Here is a 23,731-nt window from a genome sequence, read left to right on the forward strand (position 1 = left end):
CCTCATGAACAATATGGGCCATTTCAAATGAATTACAACACTATAAAGGATGAGTGGAATGTAAATGAATTGGCCAGTATGCTTGTTCAAGAGAAAATAAGGATAAAGAATCAAAAGGCTCATTCTGTTCATCTCTTAAGTCATCAAGAAGCTGAGAAGAATTCCAAGAGGAAAGGTGGAAGGAGTAAGAAGAAAGATTTACACAACCTGAATGACTCTTCTAAGGCTTCTCAAATCCACAAGAAGGAACATAATCTTATTAAGTGTCACTTTTGCACTAAAATTGGACACTTGAAGAAAGATTGTCTGAAGTATAAAGCTTGGTTCGAAAAGAAATGTAAGCCTTGTGCTTTAGTATGTTTTGAATCAAATTTTACTAAAGTTCCTCATAATACTTGGTGGATTGATTCTGGTGCCACCACTCATGTTTTTAATACGATGCAGGGATTTCTTTCTATCCAAACCATAAAGCCAAATGAGAATTATGTGCTTATGGGGAATAAAAACAAAGCTCCAGTTGAAGGCATTGGCACTTATCGTTTGATCTTAGATACTGGGCATTATTTGGATTTGTTTCGAACCCTTTATGTACCTACTTTTTTCCGCAATTTAATTTCTTTGCCAAAACTTGATGTAGCGGGATTCTTTTTTAAGTTGGGTTGTGGATCTTTCAGTTTATATAAGAATAATAATCTTATTGGAACTGGAATTTTATGTGATGGTCTCTACAAGTTTAAACTTGATAATGCTTTTGCTGAGACCTTAATGACCTTGCATCATAATGTTGGCACTAAACGCAGTTTAGTGGATGAGAATTCTGCTTACTTGTGGCATAAACGTTTGGGTCATATATCCAAAGAAAGAATGCAAAGATTAGTGAAGAATGAAATTCTTCCAAATTTGGATTTTACTGATCTTGGAGTGTGTATTGATTGTATTAAGGGTAAACAAACAAAACACATTGAGAAAGGTGCCACAAGAAGCACAAAGCTTCTTGAAATTATATATATTGATATACGTGATCCTTTTGATGTTCCATCTTTTGGTAAAGAAAGTTATTTTTATGTGGTCCTTTTGATGTTTCATCTTTTGGTAAAGAAAGTTATTTTATCACCTTTATTGATAATTTTTCACATTACGGTTTTATTTATCTATTGCATGATAAATCTCAATCAGTGAATGCACTTGAGGTGTATAGTAAGAGGTTGAAAGGCAATTAGATAAAAATGTGAAAATAGTACGGTCAGATAGAGGTGGTGAATATTATGGAAAGTATGATGAATCGGGACAATGTCCGAGTCCGTTTGCTAAATTCCTTGAAAGACATGGTATTTGTGCTCAATACACAATGTCAGGTACACCACAACAAAATGATGTAGCAGGAAGGCATAATCGTACCTTAATGAAAATGGTTAGGAGTATGATGAGTTATTCATCTCTACCCTTATCATTGTGGATGTATGCTTTAAAGATTTCTATGTATTTATTAAACAGGGTTCCTAGTAAGGCAGTTCCAAAGACTCCCTTTGAACTATGAACGGGAAGGAAACCTAGTTTATGACACCTGCATGTTTAGGGTTGTCCAGCAGAAGTAAGAATTTACAATCCACATGAAAAGAAATTGGATTTAAGAACAACCAGTGGTTACTTCATTAGTTATGCAGAGAAATCCAAATGGTATAGATTTTATTGTCCTAATCATAGTACAAGAATTGTTGAATCTGGAAATGCTAGGTTCATTGAAAATATTGACATTAGTGGAAGTGAAGGAATGTGTGATGTTTGCATTCAAGAAGTTAGGGTGGAAGTTCCTCTACCCAAAACTTTTAAAGTTGTTGTTCATGATATTATAGTTCAACCCAATAATAATCAAGAACGACAAATTAATTATCAAACACTCCATAATGAAAATGTCAATATTGAACCTACTGTAGTTAAGCCACAAGAAATAGCATTAAGAAGATCTCAAAGAGAAATGAGGTCGGCTATTTCTAATGACTACGTGATTTATCTACAAGAGTCAGAAATTGACTCAGGAATTGGTGATGATCCAGGTTCATTTTCACAAGCCATGGAATGTGATGATTCTACTAAATGGTTCAATGCCATGGAAGAAGAGTTAAAATCTATGGATCAAAATCAAATTTGGAATCTCGTTGAATTGTCTGAAGGATGCAAAAAGGTCGGGTGTAAATGGGTCTTTAAGACCAAGCGCGACTCAAAAGGTAATATCGAACGATATAAGGCCAGACTTGTTGCTAAAGGTTTTACTCAGAAAGAAGACATTGATTATAAGGAGACATTTTCACCAGTCTCCAAGAAAGACTCACTTAGAATCATTATGGCTTTGGTGGCTCATTACGATTTAGAGTTACACCAAATGGATGTTAAAACTGCCTTTCTTAATGGGAATTTAGAGGAAGAAGTTTATATGGACCAACCTGAGAGCTTTTCAATTAAAGGAAAGGAACACATTGTGTGTAAGTTAAATAAATCAATATATGAACTTAAACAAGCTTCCCGACAATGGTATCTTAAGTTTAATAATACCATAACCTCTTTTGGATTTAAGGAAAACAGTGTTGATCGGTGTATATACATGAAGGTCAGTGGGGGCAAGTTTATTTTTCTAGTTCTGTATGTTGATGACCTTTTGCTTGTTACTAATGATCTTGGTTTGTTGCATGAAACCAAGAAATTTCTCTCTAAAAATTTTGAAATGAAAGATATGGGAGAGGCAACGTATGTAATAGGAATAGAAATATTCTGTGATAGATCACAAGGATTGTTAGGGTTGTCTTAGAAATCCTATATTGATAAAATTTTAGAGAGATTTAATATGGATAAATGTTCAGTAGGAGCAATTCCAATTCAGAAAGGTGACAAATATAGTCTTATGCAATGTCCGAAAAGTGAATTGGAACAAGAACGAATGAAAAGTATTCCTTATGCATCTGTTGTCGGAAGCTTAATGTATGCTCAAACTTGCACAGACCAGACATTAGTTTTGCTGTCGGAATGCTGGGCAGGTATCAAAGTAACCCAAGATTAGATCATTGGAAAGCTGCAAAGAAAGTTTGTAGATACTTGCAAGGAACGAAGAATCACATGCTCACTTATAAAAGATCTGATCATCTTGAGGTAATTGGATATTCAGATTCAGATTTAGCCAGATGATACAAGAAAATCAACTTTTGGCTACTTGTATCTTTTGGCAAGAGGTGCAATTTCATGGAAAAGTGCAAAGCAGTCAGTTAGGGCGCGCATGGAATCCATTCTGAAGCAGAATTTCTGCTCCAGAATGCATTCTGGAACAGAAAGGCGTTTGTTAAAAAATTTTCGGAATGCATTCTGGAGCAATTTTTGCATTCTGAAATAAAAATGCGTTTGGTAAAAACACATTCTTTTTTTGGTTCCAAAATCAAATTTTGATTCCAGAATGAGTTTTCCACCAAAAAAGAGAAGCTACTTTTTGTAGCTTCTCTCTTTCCGGAACTCATTTTGGCCCTAATTTCTTTTTCGTTCTCTTCCATCTCGTTCTCTCTTTCGGAATTCATTCTGGCCCTAATTTCTTTCTTTCTCTTCCATCTCGTTCAACTCTTCAGTTTCGTGCCCTCCCCTTCCCTCCTCTCGATTGCACCGGAACCGCCACTGCACGTGGCGGCGATCGATTTGGGCCTCCCTATATCTCCGCCTCTTCAGTTTCGTGCCCTCCATCCCTCCTCGCGACTGCACCGGAACCGCCACCTCACACGGCGGCGATCGATTTGGCTCTCCCTATATCTCCGCTGCTTCCGTTTTTTCATGCGTAGCTGGTGAGCCTTCGATTCCTCCAACTATTTCACCTCATCTCGTTAGCTTTTTCCTTCGGTGCAATCTGCGGTGCGCGACGCGGCCACCCATTTAGGGCATGCGGCCCGGGCGAATCTCGCTCGATCGAGTCGGAAAGAGGGAACGAGACGCCGCGGAGTGGTATGGCGAGAACTTGATTAGCATGTTGCGGATTGAGGTTGAGGTTGAAGTTGAGCCGCGGGATTTCAGTTTCGAAAGGGCTTTGATGTGTGGGTTGTGTGACTAAGTCGGTTTGTTTCGTCATTCGTGTCTGGCTCTGCGGTTCGTGGCGAATCGCCGCAAGTAGTTGGCGCTTTTGTCTCGTTTTTATATAAGTTATCATTTCTGGGCGGCATCTCGAGCACTGACTTTGGTTTTAGCACAGGCACTAGATGATGGGTTTACCCCAGGAAGGTTAAATTTTATGGATTGGGAGGACAACCTACAAGTGAAAGATAGCTTATCGACCTGAGATAGTGAGGGGAAACCATGGCATTTCATTCAATTTATCTCTTTCGAAGGCTATTCTCGACTCATACTATAATCTTTCTGTTTTCCTATGCTATACTATTTGTTAGCTCTTTGGTAGAGTTTCTCCATTTTCAGGGCTTGAAGATGGTTATAAATCTTGTAAATCAAATAAAGAGTGTGTGAAATCACGAGCTTTAAGTGTGACTGGAGCTTCAGTTTTCTGCATCGAAAGACTTGTGTGTGCTCAATCTTGAGGCATGCATTGCTTTGACTGTTCGATGTGTCTGATTTTAGGGTTCACTTGAATTGCCTGTATCAATTAATTATTGCCTCCCATCTTATGGTTTATTTGAACCATTTCAAATTCCAATAATCTCGAGAATGAAGTTGGCCCATTTATCCTTTTTATTTGTATTTTCCCTTTGAATATCAGTATTTTAATCTTCACGATTTTCCTCTCTTCATTAGCTCTCAGGTGCAATATCTATATTTTCTCAATGATATTCAGTTAAAGGCTTGAGTCTTGTAGCTGCTTGCAATAATCTTGTGAAAAAGGTGTTCACTTGAAAAACTTTTGAAGGCTTGGGGATTGTCCCCTCTACAATTCTAGTACATAGTACATTATGTTGTTCTTGTCAACCATCATTACTCTCTGGTTGATGGTGCAGTTCAGCTTGGGACTTGATTCAAATTTTAGCATAATTTTTTTTAACCTGAGTTTAGCTCCTTATTTTGCATGTTTCCACCAGTAGGCAAGCCCCTTACATAATTTGATATATGGACTATGCATCTTTTATGTTTGCTTTGATTGAATAGTGATTATCAAGTTTGGCTGGTGGTGTACTTCCTTTCTCAATAGCTTGAAACTAATGACATTAGGGTGTGAAATTCTCTGCTCAGGTACAATTTATGTTCTCTTTTGTAGATGTGCTCCTCTATTTAATTCTTGTTTGTTTGTTGAATCGCCATTACCAGCATTTGCCCCAGAAATTTAATCGATTTTGCATAAATGGAATCCTCCAAATGCACGTACATGGCAAAGTTGACTGAGCCGTTGACCGAATTGTTTGTAAGTCTGATGGTAGATGAGGTAAAAAAGGGAAATCGTACATCATGTACCTACAATAGAGTAGGGTGGATTAAAATTGAAAAATAATTCAATGAACAAACATGACGTCACTTTAGTCTACCACAGTTCAAGAACAAGGCACAAAAACTGAAAAGACAATATGGTAGTTTTAAGAAGCTGCTTTCAACAACGGGATTTGGATGGGACGATGACAGCAAGAGGGTTGTTGTGAACGATGAAACTGTTTGGGCAAATCACATTAAGGTGATGTTACTTACTTGGGTCATCTTATTATTGTAACCTCAAATTTCAGATTTATAAAATGTTGAGTACTGCCTGACATTATTTTGAAAATGGCGCAGGCTAATACTGAATGGGCCAAGTTTAGGAAGGACGGATTTCCTTTGTATTCACAGTTTTGTGTTGTATTTGGGGATACATACGCCAATGGGGAGTTTGCAATACGAAATACGCAAGGCGTGGCACCGTCGGAGGGTACAGGTGATAGTGGTGGTGGTGGTGACAATGGTGTTCATGTCAACCTAAGCGAACCTGAACTGTTTTTCGAAACCCAAGCTGATGTGGAACAATTTAACGTGTCAGCGAGCCCACCTCCAAAAAGTCACATGTTGGATAGAACTCCAAATGCCAAGAGGAGGAGAAAGAGTAGTTCACATTCATTGACGCGACCTGCAAAGCCATTCAAGAGATGATCAAAGCTAAGACAGTTCAAACACCAAGTGCCTCTGTCACCTCACAGTCCTTAATACCTGTGGACCCTTACTCTATAGCAACCGTGGGTGCTGTCCTAAATGCCATGCATGACTTGGACAAGGTTCTTTACATCAAAGCTATGAAACATGCCGTCATTAATGCCACTTGGAGAGAGGGCTTCCTGACATGTCTTTCCGAAATGAGAGTTGCCTTTATTGAGACTATGGATGAGTAGTTGGAGGCTGTTGAATAATTGTTGGGCTATAGTATGCCGTTTTATGTTTGAGTTCATTTCGGCTTTTCACTTATTTATTTCAGACATTGACTTGTCTTTTATGACTATGTGTTTGTGATGATGTTGAGACTTTGCTTTAATGTGATTGAATTCCATAATTATCTGTTGAGCGGTATTAAATTCCCAACATATCAGTTCAAATGTATTGGCTTCCCAACTGACATGTTGAGTTTGTCTTCTTCTTTCGCATGATGGCCTAGGTAATATGGAAGGGGGTCAAAGTAGCTGGTCTAATGATCAAGTAGCATCAAGTGAAACAATTGTATTAGGTGAACAAGACTTTGATGAGGATGAGTTGAAAATATTGTTGGCATGGTTGTGTACTGCTTGGTTGCATAGGTCCATGTACAGGACAGAACGTATTAGGGACAGCGTATTGACAGGACACCAATGGGTTAGCGAGCTTCTTCATGGACATTCAGATAGAGTATACGAAGCATTTAGAATGGAGAGACATGTTTTTCTTAACCTTTGTGGTTTGCTCAAGTCAAGAGGTTGGTTGGCAGACAGTCGATATGTTAGGGTAGATGAATAGGTTGCCATGTTTTTATTAATGATTTGTCACAAGAACTCCAACAGAGCTTTATGTGAGAGATTCCAACGTTCAGGATAGACTGTTAGCAAGTACTTTGCAGCGGTGTTGAAAGCTGTTTTGGAATTGGCGAAGGAGATTATCGTACCTCCTTCGTTTGATGTTGTCCCAGAAGAAATTCGGATTGAGCTAAAGTTTAATCGTTACTTCAAGGTACGTTTTTCGTACATTTCCTTGCACCATTTGATTAGTTTTGCTCACAATCTTGTCTAATGTATGTATTTAATTAAATGACAGGGGTGTGTAGGTGCTATTGATGGCACCCATATTCATGCTACCGTACCTGAACATATGCAACCACGATTTAGAGGTAGAAAATGCACAACCACTCAGAACGTGCTGTGTGTGTTCCTTTGATATGCGATTTACTTTTGTGTATGCTGGTTGGGAAGGATCAGCCAACGATTGTCGGGTGTTGTCGGCTGCACTTGACACACCTCACCTACAGTTTCCTTGACCACTCGCAAGTGCTATTTTGATATATAATGAGTATTTGTGTTTATGATTTTGCTAGGATTGCATTTCATGATCAATTCATGAATACTTTGTTGTAGGCAAGTACTACGCCGTCGATTCTCGTTATGCTTCAAGTCCAAGATTTTTAACACCATTTAAAGGCGAACGGTATCATATACCAGAATTTCGACGAAGTGGGGGACCAACAACAGCAAAGGAATTGTTCAACCACAGGCATTCTTCATTAAGGAATATCATTGAGAGATCCTTTGCGGCTTTAAAGAATCGTTTTTTTGTTTTGAGACAGATGCCTCCATTTAAATTTGAAAAACAAACGCAGATTGTAATTGCATGCTGTGTGATCCATAACTACATCATTGAGCAAGATAGGATGGATAAGTGTTTGTCTATATATGGAGATCCGGATTATATGTGTGAACCTACTGAACAGGGTACAGACGATGTAGTAACGACTGAAGAGGAAATCGAGATGAACATTATTAGGAAACGTATTGCCAATAAAATGGCTAGGGATAATCATATGCCGGAGATTCCATGAAATTCGGTTTTCCACTATTGTATTGTACTTCCATTATTATTATTCGAGGATTATTTGCTTTTTTTGCCTTTTGTGATGTAATGTTGTATTGTAGGATTCATATTATGTGTAATTGAGGATTTGGTACCAAGTCTTCTTGTAATGACATGTTATTTTGGAATTTATGTTCTTTTTATTTGAGGATTTAAAAAAATGTACTAGATTTTGCCTCGAATATCATGCATTGTAGGTTAAGATAAATAATATTTTGCAATTGAGTTCGGACTATCTTTGTTGCGGAAATAGAATTGACGTGCCGTTATCAAATGTATTTTTGGCTTACTTTGAGTGAAATTTAAATTTTTTTAGGTGCCCAAAAAAAATAAAAAAATAAAAAATTTCAAAACTTCGCAGAATGGCTTAGAATACCTGTGGCCACCCACTTTGAGTGAAATTTAAATTTGTGGGCACCTCCAAAAATTTAAATTTTCACTCAAAATGGGTGGCCATAGGTATTCTAAGCCATTCTACGAAGTTTTGAAATTTTTTATTTTTTGATTTTTTTTGGGCACCTAAAATAATTAAATTTCACTAAAAAATGGGTGGCCACATCTATTCTAAGCCATTCTGTGAAATTTTGAATTTTTTGATTTTTTGATTTTTTTTGGGCACCTAAAAAAATTAAATTTCACTAAACGTGGATGATCACAGGTATTCTAAACCATTATGTGAAGTTTTAAAAAATTTTATTTTTTGATTTGTTGAATTTTTTTTCGGAAAAATTCAATAAATTTCCTATTTTCCCGAAATCTGACTGTTTTCCACTATTGTATTATACTTCCATTATTATTATTCGAGGATTATTTGCTTTTTTTGCCTTCTGTAATGTAATGTTGTATTGTAGGATTCGTATTATGTGTAATTGAGGATTTGGTACCAGGTCTTCTTGTAATGACATGTTATTTTGGAATTTTTGTTCTTTTTATTTGAGGATTTAAACAAATGTACTAGATTTTGCCTCGAATATCATGCATTGTAGGTTAAGATAAATAATATTTTGCAATTGAGTTCGAACTACCTTTGTTGCGGAAATAGAACTAACGCGCCGTTATCAAATGTATTTCTTATCCAGAAGTAGAAATTTCCTCTTATTTTATCAAACATATTTCTCTTCCAGAAATTAATTTCTGGAGCAGAATTAGTCCCGTTTTATCAAACAGATTTCTCCTCCAGAAATCAATTTCTGGCAAGAATTTGATTTCTAGAGCAGAATGGTTACCATTCGCACCCTTATTGCTACATCTACTATGGAGGCTGAGTTTGTGGCATGCTTTGAGGCCACTATTCATGGGATATGGCTGCGGAACTTTATTTCAGGGCTTGTGATTGTCTACAGTATTGCCAGGCCGCTGAAAATTTATTGTGATAACTCTGCAGCAGTTTTCTTCTCTAAGAACGACAAGTACTCCAAGGGTGCTAAACATATGGAGATTAAATACTAGTCAATTAAAGAAGAAGTTCAGAAACAAAGAGTGTCAATTGAGCACATTAGCACCAATCTTATGATTGCAGATCCCTTAACAAAAGGACTGCCGCCCAAAATATTTAAAGAATGTGTTGAAAGGATGGGTATTATTGGATGTCATTAATGATTGTATTATGAGTGCATTAAGTTTATTTATTTGACACTTTGAGCTCAATTATGTGTTTTTGATATTTCATGTTTCTATTTGGTATACATGATGAAATAGATGAATGTGTAACATGACAGTCTCTAACAGAGACATTATAGTTGGACCATTACTATACTTCTCATTTATGGATCATATTAAGTAGAGAGCTATAGTTGTAGTACATGGAAGGGACTACGTCGATTAATGGCATACAACCGCTATGACTCGCATTAGTTTCTTTATTTAACTGTGATCATTAAGTGATAGGCAATTTAAGAAAAGTTTTAGCATAATGTTATTGTGCACATTATGGTTTTTATTAAACCATGAAAGGAAGGTCATATGGGCCAAGCGGAAGAATGTAAGAATAATGTGGCCCACATGAATTTATGAATTAATGATTTAATAAATATTGAAGTGCTAAAACATATTGGCTATGAAAAATAGATGAAAATGTGTAATTCTATTGAGAAGTTAAAGTTCCTCCGAAGAGGTACAACTCTTATAAAATGGGATATGCTTTGATAGAAGGCACAACTTGAAGAGATATATATTAAAAGAGTCTGGTCCTCTCTCCATCTACGAATAACGTACGAAAAGAACGCTGTATTTTTATCCTCCATCGATAAGATACATTATGCGAAAAGTGGGTTAAGGGAGAAAAATCAAATTTCTTCGTTTCTTTCGTTTTCTGCAACAATTATCTTCGGGGGAAACAATGTATGTCTTCATCCTTTTTATTGTGAAAATCATAAAGATCTAAGATCCTAGATCATAAATTTTTCGCATAAAAAGGATTACGTTATAACTTACATATCAATCTGGTACAGATGGACATAGATTTCAAACGATTTTCATAGAACAAGATCCCACCATATGTGGCGTCTTGGACCGTTTTACGCACTAATTTCTCTTTGCTCTGCCGTGCCCATTTCGCCCCTCGCTGTCGCAGCCTCGACTGTCACGTCGACCGTGCACCCTTCGGCCTTCCATATTTAAAAAAGATAATATATATATATATATATTTCATTGATTCTCGCATATCTCCCTCTCCCGAAAATCTCTCACGAAATTAATAATAAAAGAAAAAGGAAAAGGGGAAGAAAGAAAAGTTTACAAATCCCCACACACCCACTCTAAAACCCACAAACGCCTCCTCCCAGCCACCCCCTTAAACCCATCTCTTCAACACACAGAAGAGAGAGAGAGAGCAGAGAGTTTGAACAGCAAGTCAAACGCCACCGCCGAGAGAGGAAGCGGGCGGGGTGGAAGAAGAAGAAGAAGAAGATGAAGATGGAGGAATCGATGAGAGAGTGCATGAGGAAGCTGGCCCTCTGGCACACCCGCACCCTCAAGCCCTTCATGACCAGCGACGAGCTCGAGCCCCATCATGGCCACCCTCGGCTTCCTCGGCCTGCCCCCCCCCCCCTCCGCCTCCCCCGGCGGCTCCCTCGCCTGGAAGGAGTACTACGCCTACTCCTCCGTCTCCTCCGCCGGCAGGGCGAGGCCGCGGCTGCCCTACCCGAGGATCGACCGCCTGCACAGCTACACGTATCAGGCCTTCGTCGACGGTGTCAGCTCCTACCTCGAGATGCGTTATCAGTTTTCACAAGGTTTGATAGTTTTGTTGGGAAATTATTTGTGCTTAGAATAGTGGATTGTTTGACGCGAGAAAAGAATTAGACTTTCCAGCTAATCTTTCACATGATTAACAAAAGAATATGTTAAATTTTTTTGTTTTTTAACATCTTCCGATATTTATGTGAAAAATGGCGGAAATAATTTAATTTGATTTAATATAATTTAATATAATCGGATTTTGGGCAGGGGCATGCCGCTGCACGGGGCTTGATCTGTACAAGAAATGGCGACGCATGCAGGACAGGAGGACGAGAGCGTCTTCGTCTACAGAGAAGGGACTCTGGATCAGGCCACTTACAATCTCTACCATCTCCACCGTCGCAGCGGCAGCGGCGGCAACCGCGGCAACGGCAACGACGGCAATTACATCGACGCAAAAATGTATTATGGGAGCGATAGGAATGGCTCTTTGGTTATTCGCAACAAGGGCAACAGTGCGCCAGTCAGCTGTCTCGTCCCTCTGAAGGACATTATATTTTGACGACGGCGGCGGCGGCGATCCGGAGTTTTTATGAGTGTAGGAAAGCGAATGAAATCGCTCTTTTGTTTATTGTCTGTTGTCTTTTCTTTTCTGCGAGGTACATGGCTAGTTTTTGGTGAAAAATATCGGAAAGGCTCCGTTTGTTTGTAGGAGAACTATAGTAGAGGCAGGTCGCTAATGTTAACGAAAGTAACAATATTTGTTAAAGAGCTAGATATCGTCTAATCAAATTCCTTTATAATTTATGACATATCGGTTTACTCTGAAAATGATGATGATGATGATATATATATACATAATTCCCATATATCATCGATGAAGATAGAGCTAGTAAGAAGATAGATGAGTGGATTGTTGCTAGGGTGGTAGGTATCATCGATGATGATATCCTTGTTCATCCTATCGTACTTCTAATTGTCACTAATGTATGAATCATGGGATAATTGTCTAAAAAGTCATAAACTTATGCACAATGGTCAATTCAATCTTGAGTCTTTAAATTATGCCAATTTAGTTTTAAACTTTTTGTCGATTTGCCAATGTAGTCATTTGGCCAATTTTGAATGTGGACGCTGGGCGACTTATGTGACATGATCGTCTGGCATTAATGTAAATGATTTTTAGAGTTATTCTGATTTTTTCCTTTTTTTTTCCCTTTTCTTTTTGTCAATGGCTGGCAAGGCCTAGACTCATTGCAATGATTTTTAGAAAAATTTATATATTTTTCTAAAAATTTTCAAAAATCATTAATGTTAGTGTTAGCCGGCCCACGACCGGTCATACCACGTAGGCCAACTGACGTTCACGTCAATGATTTTTAGTAAAAATTAGCTGGAATGACTAATTTGCCAAATTGCTAAAAGGTCTAGAACTAAATTGTCACAATTTAAAGGTTTATGATTAAATTAACACAATTTAAAGGTTTTATGATTGAATTGGTCGCTTTACAATAAATTATGATTCTCTTCGTGAATCTATGGGTTGTGAGCTGTTTTTACATTAATTTGGTTAGCGATTTATATAGTTATTTGTAGTATCGATCTTGCAGGTATTAAATGTTCATGATTTTGCAGTTATTTGTAGACGCTACAATTTGATTCGTTTTGTATGATTTTATGAGTATTCATCCCTTGGTACAATGGACTTTCGTAATAAAAAAAAATTGGTTTTTTTTGCATTAACTCTGATTGAATATGGCCTTGAATAGAATATACATGAATTGACGAGCATCATTCTAGCAAAACAGGCATATTTTGGTCAATTGTTGCTGCGAATAGTACTTTTGTCTAGTCCATTCGGGCATTTTACCATGATGGTAGCGTAATCTAGCTTGAATTAGTCGCAACTTGAATGATGTGCAATTTTCGTAAGGTATCTCATGGCCCAGGGGTCGTAACTTACCTCGATCGGATGTTGTTTACTTCTTAATTGGGCAGTAACTTACCTTGATGCATTGTGACTTATCGGAATTCTTCTCCCAATATCGACAGTATCTATAGTTAGCAATTACTCAGTGAATTTAACATCAAATTATCGTAAACAGCCCTTTTTCTTTTAGATAGATCATATTAATTTACTATATTTCACCGCGAATTTAAATTAAATTTCTTGAGTTACCCTTTTGGGTCTGTAGAGTACCTTTAGAGCGCTTAAATTTACTCCTTTTCGTTCCTAATTAATTCCGATTGTACTGCTATATATCGTGAATGATAAACGGAGTTCGTGAAATAAATTTTAATTTTTGTGAAAGATGTCTATTTAATTTTGTAAGTTGTTTTTATTCATGGTAACATTACATGTTGAGCCATAAATAACAAATGAAATTTCGTAAAATTGCAAGCGTTACCCAAATCGTATTTTGCAGTGGAGGACACGAGAAGGACGACTGGTTCCGCCATGCCATTTCGTTGCCCCAGATCTGCAAATGCGCCGCCGCCTCACCGACCGCCACCACCGCCCTCCGCTGCACCAATGTCGGCCTCTGCCTCCCAATCCCTCGGCGGTCAGTCCCGCTCCGGCCGCGTGATCGGCCCCTCCCTCGACAAGATCATCAGGAACGCCGCGTGGGAGGAAGCACTCCCACATCTGTCTCCGCCTACAAATCCGCCCTCGACAGGCTCGAGACCGCCGCCCCGGCCGATCCTCCCTCTCCACTGGCTCAACCTCTCCTTCCCTTGCCGACGCCAATTTCGTCCTCCAGCCCCTGATCCTCGCCCTCAACTCCGCCTACGGCAAGATCGTGGAGCCCGTCCACGCTCGAGTGCGCCTTCAAGCTCTTCTCGCACAACCTCGTCCACGCGGAGATCGGCGTCGGCGCCGGCTCTGGCTCTGGCGATCAGGCGAGCGCCGGGGGGCGACAGAGTAGGAGGAGGAGGAGGTCCGGGCTCGATTTTGAGGCTGTTGCAGGGCGTGTGCAAGTCGGGCGGGATCATCGGGGAGGAGGCCATCGAGCTCGGCGTGCTCAGGGTCGCGCTGGCGACGATACGGTCGCCTTTGCATTTTGATCTGAGGCGATTGCTTGGTGCATATAGTCAAAACTTGTTACAATGTGTATCTCAGTGGCTAGAATGGGACTAACCAGATCTCCTCCGGCATGGCCGGCGGAGAGAAGAGAGAAGAAAAGAAAAATAAAAGAAAAAAACGAAAATGTCCATGGCCAAAGTATTGTAAGGATAAATGTGTCACAAGTGGCATAATTTAGAGTTTTTCATGTTACAAAAAAAAGTTCAGGGTAAATTAGTCACAAGTGGTATAGTTTGGGATTTTTCGTATCACAAAAAAAAGTTCAGAGTAAATTTATCACAATTGATATAATTTGGGGTTTTCGGTGGTATTTTCCCTTTTTTTGTCCAAAAAATGGATTCAATGAGTTTGGATTTTTGGTAGGAAAAGAATTCCCTTTTGAGTTCCGTAACAGCAAAAATTAACTTAAAAATAAGATAATACATATACTTGTATAAATAATGTCCCGGTATACAACTTTAACAATTTAAATATTTACAGATTTAAGATGCTCAAAATAAAATTAAAAAAAAAGCCTAATTCCTGGCAGTAAAAGTTATAGAAGAAATCTCAAAAGCTTGAAGCAACGCCTACGGTAAACGCTCTCTTATTAAGGAGAAAGTATTCGGTGATTACAATGTTTCACCTCATAAGCTGACGTGGCATGAATTTTTTTTGTTAAAATCCAATTCACCGGTGGCCACGGACCTCGGATTTCCAGATTTCTGGAGCTCCGACGATTCTCGCCCACGACCATGGATCCTCAGATTTCAATATTTACATATTTGTCCTTCGACAACCATGGACCTCGGATTTTCAGATTTTCCGAGCACCCAGATTTCCAGATCTGGCCGAACGACACTAACTATCGTCATGGACAAGTCTCGTGTCCCTCGTTGGTGCCATCTAATCATAAAAAGAGTTGTCGAATAGATTTGGAGCAGCGCCTAGATTTAGACCTATATAGAGACATATTGAGAGTTTTACTTTTTTTCTTTACTTATGTCCATGTCATTTATATGTGGTAATTTGTGATTGGATTTCAACAAAAAAAAATGCATGCCACTTGCAATTGACCCGGTGGCGACCCTCGATCAGGTCTGGGCAAGGGCCGGCGACCCTCGCTCGATCTGAGGGATGGGTGGGGCCCGTGACCCCAACCGGCCGTCTCCCACCAAGAAGACGTCGTTTTAGTCTCATGTTTCATAATTTAGCCACGTCATTGTCAAGTAAAAGAGATAAAATATTAAAATAAGTTACGTCAATGCCACGTCAGCGTTTTTCATTGGTAAATTAGACGGTGTTAACTTTAGGACTCGATTGAACCAATTTGATAAATTTTAAGACTTGATTGTACTTTTTGCAAGTTTTGGGACTCAATTACATTTTCATTATAAGTTTTAGGACGTCTAGCGAATATATCCCTAAAAAAAAAAAACAGTTTGGTCTAGGAAGTTTGGTTCCATAACTGGGACCGGGAAACAGATTGACAATCACTGATTCCAAAATTTAGGAACTGTGAACCGTGCAAAATCGATCGGTTCAGTTTGGTTCCCGGTTTACTCCGGTACCAATGCTCGTCTCTAGTACGCGAGGATCACAAAGTGTTCTCTCTCATATGAATCGATCTAGGGCGAGCCAAGGATGCAGCGTTCCACACAACCTCCCCCATGCACTTCTGAATCACTTGAGATGGAAAGTCGCGGGTACAATGCACCCGAATATTAAGTGAATATAGTACGGAGACTAAATTGAATTCCGATCATTTCCGGCGATAGAGGTCTACTTAGATTCCATCGTAAGACGATCCCGTTCAATTTGGTACGTTCATGTTCTCCGCCCGGATGACCGGAGGAAAACACGAAAGCTGCGGACGTGGCGAAACAAAACGATCGTGTCCGAGAGTCCGACACAGAAGAGAGAGAGAGAGAGAGAGAGTCCAACCAATTTTTAAAGAGGACCGCCATTAAAAGCTCCACGCGATGCATGCAAGTCTCAACACATGGACGCAGCACCGCCACGGTCACCTTCCTTGCATGCCCGCCACGCCACATTCGGCTCAACTCGGGGCGCCCCTCTCTCTCTCTCCCCATGTCGCTTGATAAGTCCTTCGTGGGTGGTGGGGCAGTTCCGCTTGCTCGGTTTTCATCACCAGAGAGATAGAGAGAGAGACAGGAGAGAGATGGCTGCGACGACCGCGGTGATCCCGTCGGAGAACGAGGCGCTGGCCACGGAGGCGCCTTACGCGCCGGTGACCTACGAGAGGAGGGTCCGTGCTGACTTGGAGAGGACGCTTCCGAAGCCCTGTGAGCTTGTTCATTTCTTTTTTCTCGTGATTACTCATTTGCGTGACGGGATGCGACTGCATGTTTGTCTTGTCCATCACGAGTTATAATGCATCTCGGAGGGGGACGTTCGTCGTAATTCTTGGTGGGTTTGAAGTGCATGCTAATCGATAGAGAGAGATGATAACTTCAGACATGAGACTTGCAAGTGTCGTTGACATGCAGTTACGGAAAGAAGTAGGATAGATGATGACTTCAATAGTTCGATTCTGCACCATTATGATAAACTTAAATAGTTTGAATAATGACCTTGTATATTATGACTCCGATCACTCTACATCAAGTCCTTTTTTGTATGATCTCAAATGATTATCATCCGTTTTCTTGGATCAAGCCTTACTCCAATCCATATGGACGGGTCAGTTTGCTTGCTGTCAAGCTATGCATGAGGAAAAACATATACTTGTAACCTAATTACATGATTTTGACTCAGGCCTGGTCATTGACCTGACACCATCTAAACATTTTGCGAAACCCAATCCCAATGAGCAAATGATTTCAAAATCCAACCTGTAGGTGCTAAATTGTTTTGGTTAAAAAACTTAAGGACTCAAAAAATGCACCAAACTCTAGGGACTGCTACAGGTGGGATTTACTCACCCAAATAGTCTTGTGTGCATGGAAATCTGCTACCATCTAGTTGTCAAAGACAATGGTGTCATGACCATTTCGCATGCGATCCAAATGCAAAAGGCGAGACTACGTGTTGGAGTATGATATAGTTTCTAGAAGAGAAAGTGATTCGAACATCATGAATGAAGATCCACGTTAAGTAATTGATGGATCGAAGATGTTTACCTGCATGACTCTAATGCCATGTAATGCATTTGAGATGGTGTATGCATGGCATTACTTTTCTCTGGCTATGGCATGGACATATCTGTGTTGTACTGGGACATGTGCTAATTGTCGTCTCAGGGCAAGTGGATGCTGAAGCATGATATTTAAGGTAATGGGGAAGCCATGCTCGCTCATCGAGCTTAAGGGTGATGGACTATTTGGACATTACATAGAAAAGCTTATTGTTTCTGGTGCCCAGAGGAGAGATCTTTCATAAGAAGATGATTCAGAGTCTGTTAACAATGTCGTCAAAAATTGGTTTCGTCAAAATTGGTTTCCTCAGGCATATCTTGCGAACATTTTTATTTCAGTGATATTAATAGGAAAGCAAAGTTACTCAAACATATGATTTCAAGCCTTTTCCTGGTCTTGACTTTAAAATTTCATGGCTCTAACGGCACCAGAATTGCCATAATATATTGAAAAGTCATGTGCTACTTATAGGGACATTTGTCTTTCCTTCTCATGGAAGCAATCAGAGTTTCCTGGGAAAATATATTTGCTGAGATCAGGATCATTGAGGTTATCTATGTGATTATTTCTAGAGCTGGTAATGTTGCGGTACTACTATCAATTATTCTAAAATATATAAATACTTGATCACACCTCTCACGCGTAGGGCTGGACATATGGAATATATATAATTGGAGAGGCAAGTAGATGTCCTTTCAAGACCTCATGCGCTGGTATCATGTGAAAATGTTGTGGGATCATTATCAAATATTCTAAATGATTGAGTTGTTAAGATGAATGCGTGATTTAATATTTAAATACTTTAACGTTTGTCGTGAACCATTTTCCTCCATCAATCTTATTTGGTGAGTTGTCTTGTCCTATGACAGATCTGCCCAGGGCATTGAAAGCTCCTGATACTGATCATCCTTATGGAACACCAGGGCATAGGAGTAATAATCTCAGTGTTCTTCAGCAGCACTGTGCCTTCTTCGACCAGGATGGTGATGGGATTATCTACCCTTGGGAGACTTACATTGGTAAATTCACACATTGCTAGGAAACAAGCGATTTATCTTGGTTGCTGCTTCTTATGGTGATATGTTCTCTTTTGGGACTTCTAGAACAAGCTGTCACTAAAAGGACATGACTAGTCCCTGTATGATCTAGTGTTGTTTTTTACAGTTGTAAAAGTGAATGGAGTTTTAGACTGCCTCTAAGGCAATGACATTAAAATTTGAGACCTGTTTTGCCGAACTTGTGATGGACATTAAGGAATGATGCACTGGCAAAATTTGAACTGTAAACTGTTAGATCAGGAATGAAAATAGACTTAACAAGATTGAGAAAGAGGTATATGTGAAATTTGCTTGTTCTCTTCATAAATCCTTATTTAATCTTGTGTTGACATCTATTGCTAACGTGTTTAACATGATGGCTTGTCTTATTACTCTGTGTGCTTTCTCGCCTTCAGCCCTTAAGTTCTTTCACACCTTCACAGGGTTACGTGCAATAGGTTTCAACACAATAGCCTCTCTGATCATGACAATTGGAATTAACTTGGCACTAAGTTATCCAACCCAACCTGTAAGTTATTTTGACACTGTTCCTGCAGCATGCTAATTTACTTCTGGAGCTGGTATTTGAGTCGGGCATAAATCCTTTATTACGAAATCCTGCTGACCGGCAGATACAGTCAGTAGTTCACCATGAATATTTTTCAGTGGCTAAAATGAGTCTAAAGGCAGCTTGGTCCATTTGGCATTCTGCACGATGATAATTTGGACAAAATATGTTAAAAGGCCATCAGGTAGTGTGATAAGAGAGAAGGGTAAGACTAGGAACGAAGATGATCATCGTGGGCAAGCAAAGGTCACCAAGCATAGAGGTTTGACTGTTGCCTTGGGAGGTTCCAATTTGATAGAATCAATCTCATAAAAGTTTTGAACTGGTACATGCACTGTTTTCCAACTCCTCGATAAGTATTTGGAATTGGCATGGCATAGCACATTAACATGAATGGCACATTTTATGCATTATGATTGGTAACTACTTTACATTTTACATGTGAAGGGTTGGTTTCCTTCTCCCTTCTTCCCCATTTACATAGACAACATTCACAAAGACAAGCACGGAAGTGACACTGGAACATATGACACAGAAGGAAGGTACTTATCATTCATGAGGCTGAAACCTGTATATATATGGTCTTTGCTCTCTCATATACATATTGATACCATGAAGTGGAATATCAGGTATATACCAGCACATCTCGAGAACATGTTCAGCAAATATGCTCGTACTGTTCCTGACAAGATTACCCTTGGAGAACTTTGGGACATGACTGAAGGGAATCGACATGCATTCGATGTCTTTGGCTGGTTAGCTTTTTTATTTCTCTCAGTTTTTTCTTTTTACTCTTATACTTAATTGAGGCTATGATACTCTGTCTCATGTAAATGAGATGCAGCATACTATGGAGGCAGGGAAAAGCATCTACTTTTTTGGGTCTCTGCTTTAATGCGATCATCAAGATAAGACTTTTGTTGCCGATGGTAAAACTGGCAAAATTCCAGGAATAACTATACCCGAACTACATTACTTAGATTATGAGTTAACAAAAGTCTTGAGATTTTGGACATTTATTTGTTAACACAAGTCTGATATTTTGGTCATTTATTGTTAACACAGGTCTGAGATTTTGGTCATTTATATGTTTAGTCCTCGAAGCTAATCCTACATACACGATAGATGCCATATTCATGTCTTCTAAACATCGGTGCTGGGATGCATAAGTTTCCTACATTGTTCTCATGTTACTATGCCACTGTTCTTATTTGAGATCTCAAAATTCCTCTGGTGACCGGCTGGGTGGGGGACGCAGGGTTGTGAGCAAGCTTGAATGGGGAGTTCTGAACATCCTGGCGAGGGACGAGGACGGCATGCTGTCGAAAGAAGCCGTGAGACGCTGCTTCGATGGGAGTTTATTCGACTATTGTGCCAAGATGCAAATGGGAGCTGAAGGAAAGGGCTAAACTAGAAGCAGTGTGTAGTCTGTCGCTTCTTGTGTAATGAGTAGTGAAAATGACCAGTGTACAGACAAAAAAACCTCGTTAGTTTCACATTCATAGTCTGGAGTGCCCCCTTGTTAAATATGAGTTGAACATACTTTTGTTTGCTTAAATAATGAAAGACTGCCCTAGTTTGTGAGCAACTAATTTTCTGCTTGAGGACCACCACTGCTTTGCTTGGTGATGTAGATCATCAAGATAGATCCCAATCCAAAGATGAAAGGTTGTAGTTTTTGGTAAGGGGGAGTTTCATTGACAATGGGAGAAAGAAACAACAAAGCAAGACGAGTGCCTGGTGGAACATGGAAAATGGGTTTTTGTTCATTACATGTTTGCAAGAGATGATGTTTTCAGGAAATGTAGTAGAGAGAATTTGGAAGCTTGAACGTCATCTTGGCACTCGGAAGTCCCTGGATGCTGCTGTATTGGTCTCCAAGAATGCCCCATATGCGATACCCTCCACTGACTAATTTCTCCCTCACCTCAGCCTTGTAGCTTTGCACTCCTTTCAGCTCATCCTCAGGTCCCCTTCACCAAACAAAACAATAGTTAGATTCACATAAACCGAAGGCTTTAGTCTCTACAATGTGACTAGGCCTTATGCCGACCAACTCGGTCGCCACTAGGTGCAACACCTGCTGTCAACTTTTGAACATATATGACGGGATGATACCCCGTGAAGAATTTGGGAGAGAGAGAAAGAGACCTCAGGACAAGGCTACTCCAGCCATGGAAACCCACATTGACAAGGTTGTCAATGGTGGCAGATCTAAGGTGTTCCCTCCTCGAAGAGACCAAGATGATCTGAATGCCCTTGGCCTTGATCTCATTGAAAAGACTGAGCGAGTGCTCCAAAGCTGGTGCCTTTGCCTTGCTCATCCACTCTTCTAAAGAAGTCACATTCAACTTCTCTCCCCTGTTCATCAGCAATTTGAAACAAAATGGCATGAGTGAACCAAACTTTATCACATTGATTTAGCCTGACCCGTGATTTTCTTGATACAAAAGATATGGAAAGAATAATCGATACCCATACTGATGTTTCTTATAGTAAGGCACGGTAGACAGCAAAGTGTCATCAATGTCAAAGATCCATGCATCTCTGCCATCCCTCTTCAAGCTGCAGCTGGTGCTGAGATACACCATGCACTCCTCGATCGCCCGCTCCGAGTCGACCTCGTACTGGGTCGACTTCATGTACTTGCCGACGTAGTCGACGCATTCCTCGGGCACCACCTCGAACTCCCGGATGTTGTGGAGCTCCACGTTCATCCTCCAGCCCTCGCAGTAGTTCTTCAAGCTGATCTTGATCCCATTTCTTGTTCTCTGACTGTTCAAGATGTTCCAATCTGCCGAGCAGAGGGAGATGAGGATGCCCAGTGAAAGGGACAAAGAGAAGAGGGCTCTGGCGGCCATGTTCGGTTCAGGATGTGAGAGAGTGAGGAGGTGCGTAGATCAGGCGCTGATACTTAAGATTGGAGTGATGATGAACATGTTGGGCCCCGACCGGAGCGCATGTCACATGGGGACAGGATGGCTTTTGTTCCAAGAATGACATGGTGCTTAGATTGAGCATTTCTTGAGTACCGCAACAGGGGAATTGATTGGCCCACTAATTATTTCTCGAGCTTTCACGATGCGTTAGACAGAGGAAAGAGGAAGTAGAGAATGGCAAAGGATGTATTTCCAGCGGTAAAATTACACAAATGATTTTATGAACTGTGCAATTCGTTCACTGAATTTTCAATTTATTTAATGCGGTCCATGAACTTTAACCCAACATGTAATGTGGTCCCTAAACTTTCGGTAAATGTTCACTGTAATTCCAAGACTATATGAAAATGTCTAATGTTATCCTTCCATTAGTTCAAGTTTAGAGACAACATTGAATATTTTTATATAATTTAGGGACTAAATTGAAGATATACCAAAAGTTTATGGACCATATTGAACAAATTAAAAGTTTAAGGACCATATTAGACTAAAGTTTAAGGACGCATTTAACAAATTAAAAGTTTAGAAGTCACATTGTACATTGAGACCATTAATGCCATTTTCCCTATTTGCAACTATAGTATCCAGAGTATACACTGGGGACTTAGACAAAATCACGTAATCAATGGCTTCGAATGAAATTCACTTTTTTAATCGCCGATGTAGTAATGAAAAAGGAGAACATGACAATGCCTCAACATAAATTATATATATACATTACGACTTATAAGTGCTTCTAAGACAATCAATAAAGTATTTGTAATATGAGAAAATTAGTACAATTCCATGTTTGGTTGTTTAATAATTGAACGGCATCGTAGGTATTGCTCATGGCCTTAAAATCGTTAATTTGGAAAAAGGGTGTTTGGAGGGGTTCTTTAATTAGGGTTTTTATCTTTTTCCTCATAATGTTACCTACAGATTGCTTGTCTGCACCTTAATAAACAGCCATTAATCATTACTGGGCCATGCGTTTGCTAATATTTCCCATCTTTTTATATTTCGATTCTTCTTTTTTTTTTTGGGGGGGAAAGTATCAGCACATGAGCTGGTCAATTATTGTTTTTAGCTTTTTAGTAGTACATACTTGTCATTGCAACATGTCAAAAAGACAAAATTGGCTTTTGACGAAATGGCAGCCGCTTTTCACGCGCAACCGTGATTACATGCGTAATTTCCTCCATTCAATTGACAACCTAGATTCTACCAAAAAAATAAATAAATTGACAACCTAGAAAATAAAAAAAAGAAAATTTCAAATAAATTACTTTCCCATTTTCGGTGATTAGATGATGGAAAACTATTGATGTACAAAAAAACATTTTTCAGGGACTGAATCAACAAGCTTAAAATAAGAGAAAACAACTTTCCTTTCTAACAAAAAAGAAATCACTTTCTTTAAATCACCAAACAAATAAAAATTAACTATTTTCCATTCATGGAAAATATTTTTCCTTATCGTGAAATATTCGGTAAAATAAACACACCACTAAAGTACATTTGTCTTTTACAAAAGAGTTTTCAGAAAGCATAGCGAATAAGGCTCTGTAGTTGGTACTTGTTCGACTTTATTTGAGACACGTTTCATGATCAAAGACCATTTCGAAAAAAACGACTCCATTTCAAATTCCTATTTGAAAATTTTGTTAGGAAAAACGGTTCTCGAGGAAGCGAGGATCCTAGGAAGTGATGTCAGTCGCCAAATAGACAATTTCAGAGTTGTTTTTTTTGCCCATTTCATTATTATCTACAAAGGTACGTTTGAA

At 39.3% G+C, this 23,731-nt stretch overlaps 2 protein-coding genes and 1 pseudogene across 4 annotated transcripts; 2 read left to right on the plus strand and 1 right to left on the minus strand.

Moving 5' to 3' along the window:
* The first annotated feature begins 10,898 nt into the window (after positions 1-10,898).
* LOC115683520 (uncharacterized) lies at positions 10,899-11,761 on the plus strand (annotated as a pseudogene).
* A 4,676-nt stretch (positions 11,762-16,437) lies between these two features.
* LOC115683518 (peroxygenase) lies at positions 16,438-20,610 on the plus strand. 2 transcript variants are annotated; one of them, XM_056310859.1, is made up of 8 exons: positions 16,438-16,569; positions 17,893-17,970; positions 18,068-18,134; positions 18,291-18,440; positions 18,902-18,987; positions 19,474-19,568; positions 19,656-19,781; positions 20,285-20,610. In XM_056310859.1, exons 2-8 carry the CDS (start codon positions 17,914-17,916, stop codon positions 20,433-20,435), a joined length of 732 nt encoding a protein of 243 aa, XP_056166834.1. In that variant the 5' UTR covers positions 16,438-16,569; positions 17,893-17,913; the 3' UTR covers positions 20,436-20,610. The 2 variants fall into 2 exon arrangements, with proteins under 2 accessions (XP_056166834.1, XP_030463910.1); XM_030608050.2 differs by lacking the exons at positions 17,893-17,970; positions 18,068-18,134 and having other exon boundaries at positions 16,444-16,569.
* LOC115683519 (acid phosphatase 1-like) lies at positions 20,495-21,960 on the minus strand. Of its 2 annotated transcripts, none has more exons than XM_030608052.2 (3): positions 21,508-21,960; positions 21,178-21,387; positions 20,495-20,999 (listed from the first exon to the last, which is right to left on the minus strand). In XM_030608052.2, exons 1-3 carry the CDS (start codon positions 21,885-21,887, stop codon positions 20,822-20,824), a joined length of 768 nt encoding a protein of 255 aa, XP_030463912.1. In that variant the 5' UTR covers positions 21,888-21,960; the 3' UTR covers positions 20,495-20,821. The 2 variants fall into 2 exon arrangements, with proteins under 2 accessions (XP_030463912.1, XP_030463911.1); XM_030608051.2 differs by having other exon boundaries at positions 21,502-21,954.
* Between the last annotated feature and the right edge of the window lie 1,771 nt (positions 21,961-23,731).

The sequence above is a fragment of the Syzygium oleosum genome, unplaced genomic scaffold (assembly GCF_021117445.2).
Source record: "Syzygium oleosum isolate NSW1041296 unplaced genomic scaffold, Sole_v2.1 Sole_v2.01, whole genome shotgun sequence".
NCBI classification, from domain to species: Eukaryota; Viridiplantae; Streptophyta; class Magnoliopsida; order Myrtales; family Myrtaceae; genus Syzygium; species Syzygium oleosum.